The 11,865-nt window shown below is 61.7% G+C and overlaps 1 protein-coding gene across 1 annotated transcript; it reads right to left on the bottom strand.

Moving 5' to 3' along the window:
• Positions 1-210: 210 nt before the first annotated feature.
• On the bottom strand, positions 211-11,118 carry NPR2 (natriuretic peptide receptor 2). Its single transcript, XM_074533225.1, has 22 exons — positions 10,247-11,118; positions 5,300-5,499; positions 5,102-5,215; positions 4,710-4,845; positions 4,524-4,618; positions 4,307-4,439; positions 4,112-4,196; positions 3,908-4,028; positions 3,412-3,486; positions 3,179-3,256; positions 2,952-3,056; positions 2,613-2,684; positions 2,376-2,535; positions 2,147-2,302; positions 1,899-2,067; positions 1,640-1,786; positions 1,346-1,469; positions 1,149-1,217; positions 886-1,060; positions 701-799; positions 518-609; positions 211-349 (listed from the first exon to the last, which is right to left on the bottom strand). Exons 1-22 carry the CDS (start codon positions 10,974-10,976, stop codon positions 296-298), a joined length of 3,189 nt encoding a protein of 1,062 aa, XP_074389326.1. The 5' UTR covers positions 10,977-11,118; the 3' UTR covers positions 211-295.
• Positions 11,119-11,865: the final 747 nt, after the last annotated feature.

Consider the following 11,865-nt stretch of genomic DNA (forward strand, 5'->3'; position numbering starts at 1 on the left):
CAGACCTCAGAGTGGGGGGTGAATACAAGGTCTCTTGGGCTGGATGGGGGCTGGTTACCCCACTCCAGCAGAGGCTGTGGGGAAGGTGGGCTTTGCTGGTGCTGATGGAGGGGAGCAGACGGTGCTGTGGCCGCTGCCCCACCTTGCCCCGGCCCTGCTGAAGCAGGGGGGCTGCAGAGTCAGGTGGATGCAGTGTCAGGTGGATGGGGGGGTGCCGGTGCATCCTGGGGCACCGGAAAGCACTGGTGGCCCCATTGAGCTGGGGGCTCTGCCACAGCCACTGGGCTCAAATGACTTAAGGGTCTTTCCTCTCACCCAGCAGCCAGTATGTCCGCATCTTTCCCTTGCCCTGGAGGCAGAGGTGAGCAAGTTAGATCCTGCCTGCCCCTGGAGCTGCTCCTTGGGTGTCATCCCCAGCACTGAGAGCAACAAGGGGTCCCAGCCCCAACCCACCTCCCCATCACATTTCCCTATGGTTGGAAGGGCTGGCACCCCAATGGCATTGCTGAGCCCTCACCTTCATTTCTACATCGCCACGTAGCTCCAGATCAAAGCAGCCGAACTCATCCAGGACTTCTTTGGTGGCAGATGAGACATGGATCTTCAGGGCTGAGTAGTACAGAGGAGCAAGAGAGACATGGCTGGGTGCCACGGGAACAGGACACACCCCGTGGCTCTGGATTCTCCTGCCCTAGCTTACCCTGGCCGTTGGATTCCATGCGGGATGCGGTGTTCACCGTGTCCCCGAAGAGGCAGTACCTTGGCATCTTGAGGCCCACCACCCCGGCGCAGACGGGACCTGCAGGCACAGAGGCACTTGGGGATGCTGCAGGGCGGGCAGGTGGGTGGGCAGGCACCCCCCAGCTGGCCGGCATGGGGGCTCACCAGTGTGTATGCCAATGCGCAGGTGGAGCTGGTCGTTGGGACGGTGACGGATCTTGAAGGTTTTGACAGCCTCGAGCAGGGCCAGGGCCATACGGACAATCTCACGGGCATGCAGCTTCCCATTGCGCACCGGCAGCCCCGAGACCACCATGTAGGCATCCCCTATGGTCTCCACCTGTGGGGGCAAGGGGGGCAGGTACAACCTGGGCTCCTTGCTGCCTGCCTAACTCTGGATGGCTGTGCTTGCTCACCACACCACTCACCTTGTAGACGTCAAAGTTGTCGATAATGGCATCAAAGCAAGTATAGAGATCGTTCAGCAGCATCACAACCTATATGGAACAAGGGTGTGTGTGCATTTGGGAGAGGACATGTCCCCCCAGCCCCAGGGATGGCACTGCCAGGGTGTGAGACTTCCACCAGCCCCACAGAGGTGCTGCCCCCCAAGTCCTGCTCTCACCTGCATGGGAGTGCTCTCTGCTGAGAGGGCGGTGAAGCCCACGATGTCACTGAAGTAGATGGTGACACTGTCGAAAGCCTCAGCTCGCACTGTCTCTCCACGCTTCAGCTGCTCTGCCACAGAACTGGCAAGGATAGTGGTGAGCTCCACCCCAAACCCACTGTTCCCCCTGCAACCCTTGCCCCACACCAGCACGGAGAGCTGGCAAGGGACTCCATACTTGCACAGCAGCAGGTGCATGCTGAACCCACACCAACCCTCAGACCCACACACCCCCTTGTGTCCCCCTCTCACTGGGGCAGAATCTGGTAGAGGAGGTTCTCTGCCTTGCGCTTCTCCTCCAGGTAGGCCTGTGTCCTCTCTTCCACCAGCTTCTCGAGGTTATTGGCATACTGTTCCATGCGCGACAGCAGGTTGTCCAGGATGCTGGTGCTTCCCTCCCTGGCAGGGTGCAGTCGGTTGGCACTGCAGGAAGAGTTGCCCCCCAACCACCACCCCCATGGCTGTCCCCACTTCCACCCAGGGCCACCACCCCCATATGCCAACCACCCACTTGTTGAATCTACGGATGAAGATCTTGATCTGACTGAAGTCAGGGCGCTCGGCCGGCTCCTGCGCCCAGCAGCGTTCCATCAGCACAGCCAGCTCCTCGCTGTGCACTCCGATGTCGATGGAGGGCCGGAAGAAGGGCTTCTGGCTGTTACGCACCTTCTGCACGATCTCTGCCAGGGCGTGGCCAACAGTAAGCACCGGGCTTCCATGGTGGGGCAGGAGCTCCACACATGTGCTCTCCATCCTCACCTTTAGGGCTCAGGTCCATGCCCTCGATGTAGAAGGGGCCGTTGCGCAAAGCAACCTCCTGCACGATGATGCCAAAGCTGTAGACATCAGCTTTCTGCATGCCCGGGGTGGGCAGGTGTCCCTTCTGCAGCAGCTCTGGGGCTGTCCACAGCTTCTCTGGTGGGACAAAGCAATGGAGCAGTGAGACAGGGCCACCCCATCCTCCTGGTCCTCCCAGGCAGGCACTCACTGGCATAGAGTGCATGTGTGTCCTCATTGTCGCTGGGCGAGCGGAAGCTGGCCAGGCCGTAGTCGGTGATCTTCAGCACGAAGCGGCTGTCCACCACGCAGTTGGATGACTTGAGGCTGCCGTGATGGCCAATGATGCTGTTGTGCAGGAAGGCCATTCCCTGGGACAGATGGACACAGTGAAGCTCATATCCCTCAGGCACCTCTCCCCATCCCCTCACACCCCTCAGCTGGATACCTTGACAATGTCATTAATGAGGGAGTAGCGGAACATCCAGTCCAAGTTGATGCTCTCATTCTCCAGGACATCCTGCGGTAGCACATTGAGTGGACCCCACCAGGCACCCAGGTCATGGTGATGGCAGCCTCACCAAGTGCCCAGTTCGGGGGTCTGCAGCACCCACCCCCTCCCCTCCACTGGCCTCTGACAACTGCTTGGACAGCTCAGCTGTGAGCATTATTGGGAGGGCTCAGGTGGCCACCAGCATCCACAGCCCCATCCACAACACGCAGCCCAGCTGGGTCACTAGAAATGAAATGTCTCAGTGTCACCTGCAGTGTCCCCAAGCCCTGTTACCTGTAAGCTGCCCCGTGGGCAGTACTCAGTGATGATGCAGATGTTGGGGGGGTCGATGCACGCCCCGATGAAGCGGGTCAGGTGGTTGAACTGGATGTCTCGCATCTGCAGGTGGAAGTGGACCCAAGACAGTCCTGAGCTATTGTTCCTGCTGCCTCCCACATGCCCAGGATCAATCCCTGCACTCCCAGACAGGTTGCCTGCCCTAGCCCAGACCCCAGACCTACATGCTTTAGCTCGAAGAGCACCTGCCGCGTCAGCTCGATGCGCTTCTTGTTGATGTGCTTAATGGCCACAACATTGCCCTGGGGTGTTTGGGAAGGGGAAAAGGTCAATGTCCACTGGATGAATTTGCAAAGGGGACGAAAGCCCCTGCGGGATGGAGGTGTAGCCAGGAGGGAGCACAGCAGAGCTGGGGCATTTCAGGGGGAGGGCTCAGCTCCCTGCCTGCTGCACTGACCTTGAAGTGGCCGGTGTTGGCGAAGATCTGGTACTTGCCATGGGTGGTCATCAGGGAGCCATAGCTGGAGCCACGCTGTGGGAAGGAGGGGATTAGGGAGAGGAACCCTGGGATGGAGGGATGACCTGCACCAATGGAGCAGGGCAGGGACATCCAAGGTGTGCAGGGGATGGTGCAGGATGGGCTCTAAGGGTTAGGACAAGCTCTGCATGCTCTGTGGGAAAAGAGAAGTCTCCAGGATGAGGCACTGCACAGAATGTAGGACATGGACAAGGTATGTCTGTAGGGGATGGAGGGCAACACAGGGACTTGATGAAGTTTGGTGCCACGCAGAGGATTCAGGGCTGTGTAGAGGAAGGATCTACTGTGGCTCTGCAGGAAATGGAAAGTCATGGCAGGGATGGATGGAATAAGTCTCTATAGGGAATGGAGAGCTATATAAGGATGACAGGGCAGCACAGGGGCACGGTGGTGCCTCAGGGATGGCTCCTCTCACCAGGGACAAGGTGAGCCGGCTGCCTGCTGCCTTGTGGTACCGCTCAGGACTTCCAAACTGCAGCTCATCCCAGCGGATCCTCCAGAGCATGCTGGCAAGCTCCTTCTCCAGCATCAGCTTCCTGGGGGGACACATAGGGGTCAGGCCCCTATCCCCTCTGCCCTGCCTGCCCACCCATTAGACAGAGGTTCCCCCAGTGCTGACCTGAAGATGAGGAAGCTGGAGATGCCAAACATGACAAAGGTGAGGCCAGTACCCAAAGCCACGATGGCCAGCATAGAGAGGGGGGCTGCAGGCAGGAGAGGATATGTCAGGGTGGCCCAGCTGACAGCCCGACTGACATGCATGCATATGGAAGCTTGCTGGGGTCCAGGGGATGAGGGGACCCAGGACACCCACTTTTATCACAGGAGGGGTCATCCACATCAAAGACACAGGGAGGGTTGTCCAAGGGGGGAGCCCCCTTCACCCAGGGGATGGGTCGTCCCAGCCAGTGGATTTGCTTCTCCACACCCGAGTAGTGTCCCACCACCTAAGACAGGCAAGAGAGAGATGAGGCCATCCCACACCCCACCATCCCATCCCCCAACCCCAGCCAGGGGGAACCTCTCCCCACCTCATACTGCCCGGTCTTGGGGTCACTCATGGCCCATAGGTTGAAGTCAGTGTCTCGGTCATTGTTGCTGTCCATGCTCACAAGCCCTGTGACGCCTGCAGGAAAATTAAGATGCAGGTGGGATGGGGACTGAGTTCCACCACCCCCATGGCACCCCCAGCCCCGCTGTTCCCATCCCAGTGTTACCCTGGAACTTGCGGTCCCGCATCTTCTCGATGATGTGGGTGGCGTTTTTCTTGGAGCCGCCCTCACGCAGAGTCTCATTCAGCACCATGGCGTACAGCAGCATCCCATCATAGAAACACCCCGCCACCAGGTTCATCTGCCGGGGGAATCTGAGCACGCCCACAGCCACACACGCAGGAGCATCCCAGAATCTTCACAGCAGCACCACGCACCCACCCACCGCCCCATCACCACTCTGGGGCCAACATGCCCCCTGCAGGGATGACAGTGCCTGTGGCTGTTCCCTCCAGGGATGATCCCTCTTGCACTGTCTGTGGCTGTGTTCCACCCTCTGCATTCTGGTGAAGTGTGAAGGGACCCCACCACCCCAGCACACAGGGGAACTCACTCACCAGGGAGTAGTTGAGCTGCACCCCAAATTTCTGCTTAGCTCGCAGAATGAGCTGGGTTTGGAATTGCTGGTACTCAGGGTTTTGGGGCTCATAGTAGGTGATCACCAGCACCATCTGCAATCAAGCACATCACCCTGGTTCACACTCTGGGGCCAGGCTGGAGAGGTTTCTGTCCCCAGGCAGGTGGGCACAGCTCACCTGGAAAGCCTCACGCAGTCCTGAGTCCTGGCCAGGGCTGTCCTGCCAGGGCTTGAAGGGGTCACGGGCGGAGTCACCCCGCAGGCTCTCCCCAAAGACATCCAGGTAGAAGAAGACGTAGTCGCCATTGGTGAGGTTCTCCTGTTGCGCCAGCTGCATGATCTGCCGCAGCATCTCTGGCGGCCCACAGAGATACACCACTGCCAGAGATAGGCAGGGGCTTCAGCGGGGCAGGGACACCCAGGCGCACAGCCAGGGACGGGGCAGGTGGGGCAGAGCAGCCCCGGAGCACTGGGAGGCTATGATGGAGCAAGCAGATGGGGCAGGGCTTGGCTCACTGCCTCCCTGCGACCCATGGCCAGACCCACAGCCCCTTCTGGCACTGACCCACTCCTGCCCCGTCAATCACCTCACACTGAAGGGGGACAGGAGAACAGGGAAAAACTTGCTGGAAATCATGCGGTGGATGCCCCAGGCACAGACCCCACACACCCTGATCCAGCAAAAGCCAGCCAGAGGATGCCTCCCCCCTGCACCAGTTTCCGTGCTGCTCCATGCCAGCCCTAGCCACGGAATCAGGGGGGCTGGGAGAGACACTGCAGCCTTGCGCCGGAGGCCCCTGGGGAACCCGGGCTGTGGAATGGGACAAACCCATGTTTGGGTTCGTGGCCGGCTGTCTGTGCGGCAGGAATGCGCAGGTTCCCAGATTCCAGCACCTTCGGCGGCCGCTAATTGGAAACAGAGCATCTCGCCGGTGTGACCCACACGGCAAGGGGGTGCCCGGACCCCGTCAGGACGTCCCACCTGCCCCCACCCTCTGCTGGGGGCTCGGCCAGCCCCCATGGGATGCCCACCCAAGGGCGGTGTGGGGCTGGCACGCCGCTGGCGCAGGGCATCACAGGCTGTGGGGACGGGCGCCTGAAAGCGTCCGAACCCCCCGAGCAGGGGCCCTCCGTGCCCTCGCTGAGGATCCTGACACTGCCTCCTCCCTCCCCCCGGAAAACCAGGGCCCCCGCTCCAGCCAGTCTGGCTGGGAACCCGGGATTGAGCAACGGAGGAGGCGGCGGCAGCGGGTGCTGGAGGAATGTCACGCTTGGGCGCTGGCCCCGACACACATCTCCTCTGCATGGGGCCCAGCGCCCCGGCTGGACCCGGGGAGAGGCGGCGATGGAAGCGAGGAAGGGCCGCACACCGGGAAGGGGTCTCTGCTGCTGGAAGGCACCCAGCCACGCAGGAACCCAGCCGTGGGGGCAGCAGGGCTGGCAGCATCACCCACAGGGGCAGTGAGGAATCCCCCAGGTGGGAGAAGAGACTCAGCACAGCCACCTTGGGCACAGGGAATCCACAGCAATGTGGGGAGCTGCTCCTGGGCACGGGGGAGGGGGAAATCGCAGCACTGTGGGCTGTGTGTGAGCAGCAGCCTGCTTCAGGGTTTGAAATGGTTCCCTCTGAATGCTGCAATACTTCAAATAAACACTCTTAGCTTCTCCACTTTGCTAGTCCTGCATCAAGAAATGTCCCCAGATTTCTCATCCAGGGCAGGCAGCTCAGCACCTCCCCAACACGCAGAGCCTGAGGGTTCCCCCTAAAGACATAGATGGGACCCTCCCCACCCCACTGTAGGCACCAAGAAAAGGGAGCCACAGGGGCAAGGGAGCCTCAGCAGCTGGTGGCAGATGGTGGGACACCGCAGGCAGCCAGCCCCTGCGGCGGCAGCAAAAGCCTGCCTGGTCAAAGGCCACCAAGCAAGGGGATGGACGGCGCCTAGATGGCTCCCTGGGGACAGGCTGCATGAGCTGTGCAGAAGGAAGGGTCAATGCTTGGGGCTCTCCCTAGGCAGGCAGCTGCCTCCAGCTGGCAGCTTCCTGCACAGCCAGCAGTGCCTTAGGGGGCTCAGGCACCCCCAGGGGCCGGCAAATGGCCAAAGGCAGCCTCAGCATCACCCAGGACAAGGGGAATGAAGTTCAGCAAGGCTGGAGTGCATCCAGACCCCTGACTGATTTATTTAGGGGGTGTCTCTTGGATAGGCAGCAGAGTGCCAGGTCCCAGGGAAGGGGCAGGACCATGAGCATGCAGATGAGGTGGCAGAACACTGCTTGACCCCTGCATGATGTAAGATAACCCTGAAATGAGGGCAAATCCCAGGTTCAGGCAGAAAATCCCAGTTTCGAGCAGTTCCACCAGCACAGGGCACTGCAGTGCAGAGACCATGGCGCTGGCCCAGGGGGAGTGTGGGGGTGAAGACCAAATGCACTCCCCTCCAGCAGCACCACCCAGCCATCTCCCCAGGCAGGGCACCTGGGCTTTTTGCAGGCAGATGCGCCAGTAATTCTCTCAACCACAGCTCTAATTATATCAGTGCTTTTGCAAATGGCAGGAGAGACGTGGGGCCCTGCACGTCTCCCAGGCACTGGTGAGAGGGGCAATCCCACCCCCCCTCGTGCCCGTTCATTAGACCTGTGACTGTCAAGACCAGCAGTGTTAGGGGTACAAAGAGGGGCAGGAAAGCAGCTTTTTCTAGGAAACATTCACCAAACTCCTGCCCATGACTTCGGAGAAGGAAGGTGATGCCAAGAGGTACATGGTGTTACTGCAGGTCATGGATATGGATGCAGCTGAGGACGCTGCTTCTATCTCCCTGCCGTTCCATGCAGGAGTGCCAACCCCTGGGACAGCCTGGCAAGTCTCCATTCCCTGCCCCACACCCCTGAGCTAGGATAGGAGCAACACCCATCTCTGCAGCCCTGAGCACCCAACTCTGTGGGGCCAAGCACTCAGCCCCATACTCTGGCACCACTTCTGAGCTGTGGCCAGAGAGGCCCAGACCCTCTCAACATCCCTGCCCAGGCCAGGGGAACAGAACTGAATGACCTTTAAGGTCCCTTTCAACCCAAGCCTTTCCATGGTCCTGTGATACTATGACTCCAGCTTAGAAAGCCCTCAGGTCTCTGCCCCTGCCTGGCCTTCTCCCCCAGCAGCCACAACCCCCTGCCTGCACCCAAGGGATTGATTCCCACTGGAGTGATTTACAGCACCAAGATGGAAATGTTGATGGGAATCACTGATTTCAGCCCTTCTCCCTGCAGAGTCCTTTGCCCTCATCCCATAACAAGCTCCAAACCCCATGGCTGGTAATGGCACAGGGAAGATCTCCCATCCCAGTGGGGCAGCCATGGGATGCTTGCTCCATGGACTCAGCCTCACTGGCCTCAATGCTGACTGGAATCCAGCCCAGTACCCCAAAGCACTTCCCCCTGCAGCCTGGTCCTGCCCAGCCTGGAACACAAGTCCTGCTGGCCCATCTGGCTCCACTTATCCGGGCTAGATGTCCTTCCTAATGACACAGCATCTCAGAATCCATTAAGAAGCACTGCAGAGTGGCTGACTCCAGTATTGATACACCCTGCTCATCAATAATGAAAGAGCATCAGGCTGCCCTTGCTCTCCTGCTGCCTCTGTAAGCCCCTCCATTTCCTCCCGCTCCCAATATAGCTGCTCTCCTGGGGCACTCGCAAGGCACCAGATTGATTTATCCCTCCATCAGCAGGGTGAGGCAATCACAGCCATGTCCTGGGGGTGCAGCAGGGACAAGGCACAGCCTGGGCTGCCCAGGTGCCACTCTGGGGGCTCTGCCTGAGCACAGCACAGCCACCTAGGTATGCTGGCACCATGGTTCTCTGGGTATGTTCTCCAGAGAGAACATTCTCCAGAGAGCCACATCCCCTCCATCACCTTCAGCCTCTAAGGACGTGCCTGAATCACCCTGATCCTGCTGACACAGAGGGTGGGGTGCTCCCACAGGGTGCTCCTCACAGAATGTGTCCCAAGAGCTGGGGGTGTGCCTCAGCTATTGCTGGCAAAGGTTGGCTGGACTGGGGCCTAGGAGGGAGATACTGTGCCCCCTCCTCCTGCTGAATCCTGGCCCTTCCAATCACATAGGGTTTGGTCTGGGAAAGGCTGAGGTTCTCTCTTGTCCCCTGTGAACTCACCTCCTGTGCAGGTCCTGCTGCTCCTCCAGCCCCACTGTGACAAAATGTGCTCAATCCTCACTGCACCCCACAGAGAGCCCATTTTGCCCACCCCTCCCTGTGCCCCTCATGGGTCCCACTGTGCCTCCAGCCCTTCCTTGTGCTCCACAGGGGTCCCACTCTTCCTCTGGCCCCTTGCCATGCCCTACCACAGGTGTCACTCTGCCAACTCCCCACTGCACCCCATGTGAGTCCCACCAGATCCGTGTTCCCTTGCCGTGCCTCACACGGGCGCCATTTTTCTCTCCACCCCTCTCAAGTCCCACTGTGTCCTCAAACCCTCATGGTATCCCACAAAGGTGCCACTGCCTCCTTGCACTGTTGCTGCACCCCACACGATCACACTCAGTTCCCATCCCCTTGCTGTGCCCCACATGTGTCTCACTGCCCTCTCAGACACTGCTGTGCCCTGTGTGGATCTCCATTGCCCTCCAGCCCCTTATTGTGTCCCAACAGGTCCCACTGCCACCCCGGTCCCTTTTTGTGCCACACATGCATCCCACTGTATTCCCAGCCCTTTGCTGTGTTCTGCAGCGGTCCTGCTGTATCTCCATCCCCTCTCTGTGCCCCAGATGTGTCCTGCTGCTCCCTTAACCCCTTGCTGTACCCTACATGTCATCCAGAGTACCCCAGTGTCCTTGCTGCACCCCATCCTTCCCCCTGAAGTGCCCCAGACGGGTCCAATGCCCCGCACTGTGCCCCCACAGATCCCATCTCACCCTCAGCCCCTCGCTGTGCCCCGCGGAGGATTCTGCCTCCCCCCTCCAAGCCCTACGCAGATCTCCCGAGGGGAGCCCCCTCCGCTCTCCCTTCCTCCTCCCACTCCCACTCCGCCGCCCCCGCTCCGCGGGCGCTCAGCCCGATCCCGCCCGTGCTCACGGTGTCCCCCCCGCACCCCACGCCGCGCCACCCCACGCACCGCGCCCGTTGGCTTTGATGAAGTGGACGGCGGTGTCGGGGCCGCCTTCCTCGGGGGAGTAGATGTGGACGGTGACGGTGAGGTTGTTGCCATCCTGCAGCTCCTGGTAGACACCCTCGACGGTAAAGTAGTAGGGTCGGTCGTCGGTCTTGCGGTCCACGTAGAGGAGCACGGCGCGGGCGCTCCAGTTGAAGTGCGCGTGGAGGTGGGAGACGAAGGCGCCCAGTTTGGGTGCCGAGGGTCCGGTGCGCACCGTCGTGCTGTAGTGCTCCCGTTTGCGGCTGAAACCCGCGGCCACCGCCCCGCCGGTGATGAGGGGCAGCCGCCAGTGAGAGGCGAAGCGCCCCACGGACGCGGCGGGGTACACGCAGCCCGGCCCGAACAGCACGTCGGGGTCGTGGTAGAGCTTCAGGTCCACGGCGTTGAGCGGTGCCACGTACTCGGAGCAGGCGCCCTCCAGCTCCGAGCTCATGAACTCGACGCGCACCGAGAAGGGCCGCGGCAGCAAAGGCGGCTCGCCCCGCTCCAGCGCTTCCAGAGCCAGGCTGAGCGCCGGACCCACGCGCGGCCAAGCCCACGCGTAGCTCACGTTGCGCTCCGGCAGCACCACCGCCACCGTCAAGTTGGCGGGCGCCCCGTCGGGGGTCGCCGCCCGCCGCCCCGCGCCGGTCGGTACCGGCAGCAGCGGCAGCAGCAGCGCCAGCAGCGGCAGCGGCAGCGGCGGAGCCATGGGCCGCGCTGGCTCCTCCGCCCCGGCCGCCGCCCGCCGCTCCGGCGCCCCCGCCGCGCCCTCGCCCCGCCGACCGCCACCGACCGCCCTCCCCCGGGGGGGCGGCGCCGCCGGTCCCCGCCCGGCCGGCCGGGCACGGGGATGGGCGGCACCGCGCCGGGGCGGGGGGCGGTGTCCCCGGAGAGGGGGGGCAGGGGTGGGGCTAGCGGGGAGCGGGGCGCTGGTCGGGGGGGGTGGGGGGATGACGGGGGTTCGGCGTCTCTGCCTTCCAGGCTGGCGAAGATCCCCGGGGAGGGGTCAGAGACCGCGGTGCCCGGGTCCGGCGGCCCCTGGATGGCAGAGACTGAGGGAGGGGGGGCCCGTGTTTTAGGGGGTCCGAGAGGGGTGGTAGGGAGGGGCATCCGCGCTCGGGGTGTCCCCAGTGGGTGGAGGAGCGAGGGAGGTGTGCTTTGGTTCTGGTGAGGTGCAGTGAGGGGCAATCGGAGCAGAGGGCAGGGGACTGGGATGCTCGGCTTCTGGTGGAGGGGTTGGGGACGGGCTCGGGGGTCCCATCGGGGGATTAAGGGAGGGAAGTCCCCAAAGCCGGCGGCTCCCAGTGGCCAGGGATTGAACAGGGGGTACGTGGGATCTAGGGTCTGTGAGGGGAATCAGGGAGGGAGCATTAGGGTTTGGAGTGTCCCCACTGGGTGGGAGGCTGAGAAAGACGTACCTGACTTCGGGAGCTGCAGTGAGAGAGCATCCAGGTTCTAGGGTACCCCAATGACTACGGACTGGGGAGGGGATGTCTCAGGCTGGGGATCCCCAGGGTTTGGGGAAGTCAGTGAGGTGCGGGGCATGTGCATGATGGGGGAAAGGGGTACTCTGGGGAGGGATGTGAGGATGTGAAGGG

Source organism: Zonotrichia albicollis, chromosome Z, assembly GCF_047830755.1.
Source record: "Zonotrichia albicollis isolate bZonAlb1 chromosome Z, bZonAlb1.hap1, whole genome shotgun sequence".
NCBI lineage: Eukaryota > Metazoa > Chordata > Aves > Passeriformes > Passerellidae > Zonotrichia > Zonotrichia albicollis.

Bases quoted from the DNA above. Each gene is read 5' to 3' on its own strand.
- NPR2 (XM_074533225.1), bottom strand. From the start codon at position 10,976: ATGGCTCCGCCGCTGCCGCTGCCGCTGCTGGCGCTGCTGCTGCCGCTG. The intron at 5,500-10,246 runs GTGCGTGGGGTG...TATCTCTGGCAG, and splicing joins CATCAAAGCCAACGGGCGCG to TGGTGTATCTCTGTGGGCCG. The intron at 5,216-5,299 runs GTGAGCTGTGCC...GCTTGATTGCAG, and splicing joins GACTGCGTGAGGCTTTCCAG to ATGGTGCTGGTGATCACCTA.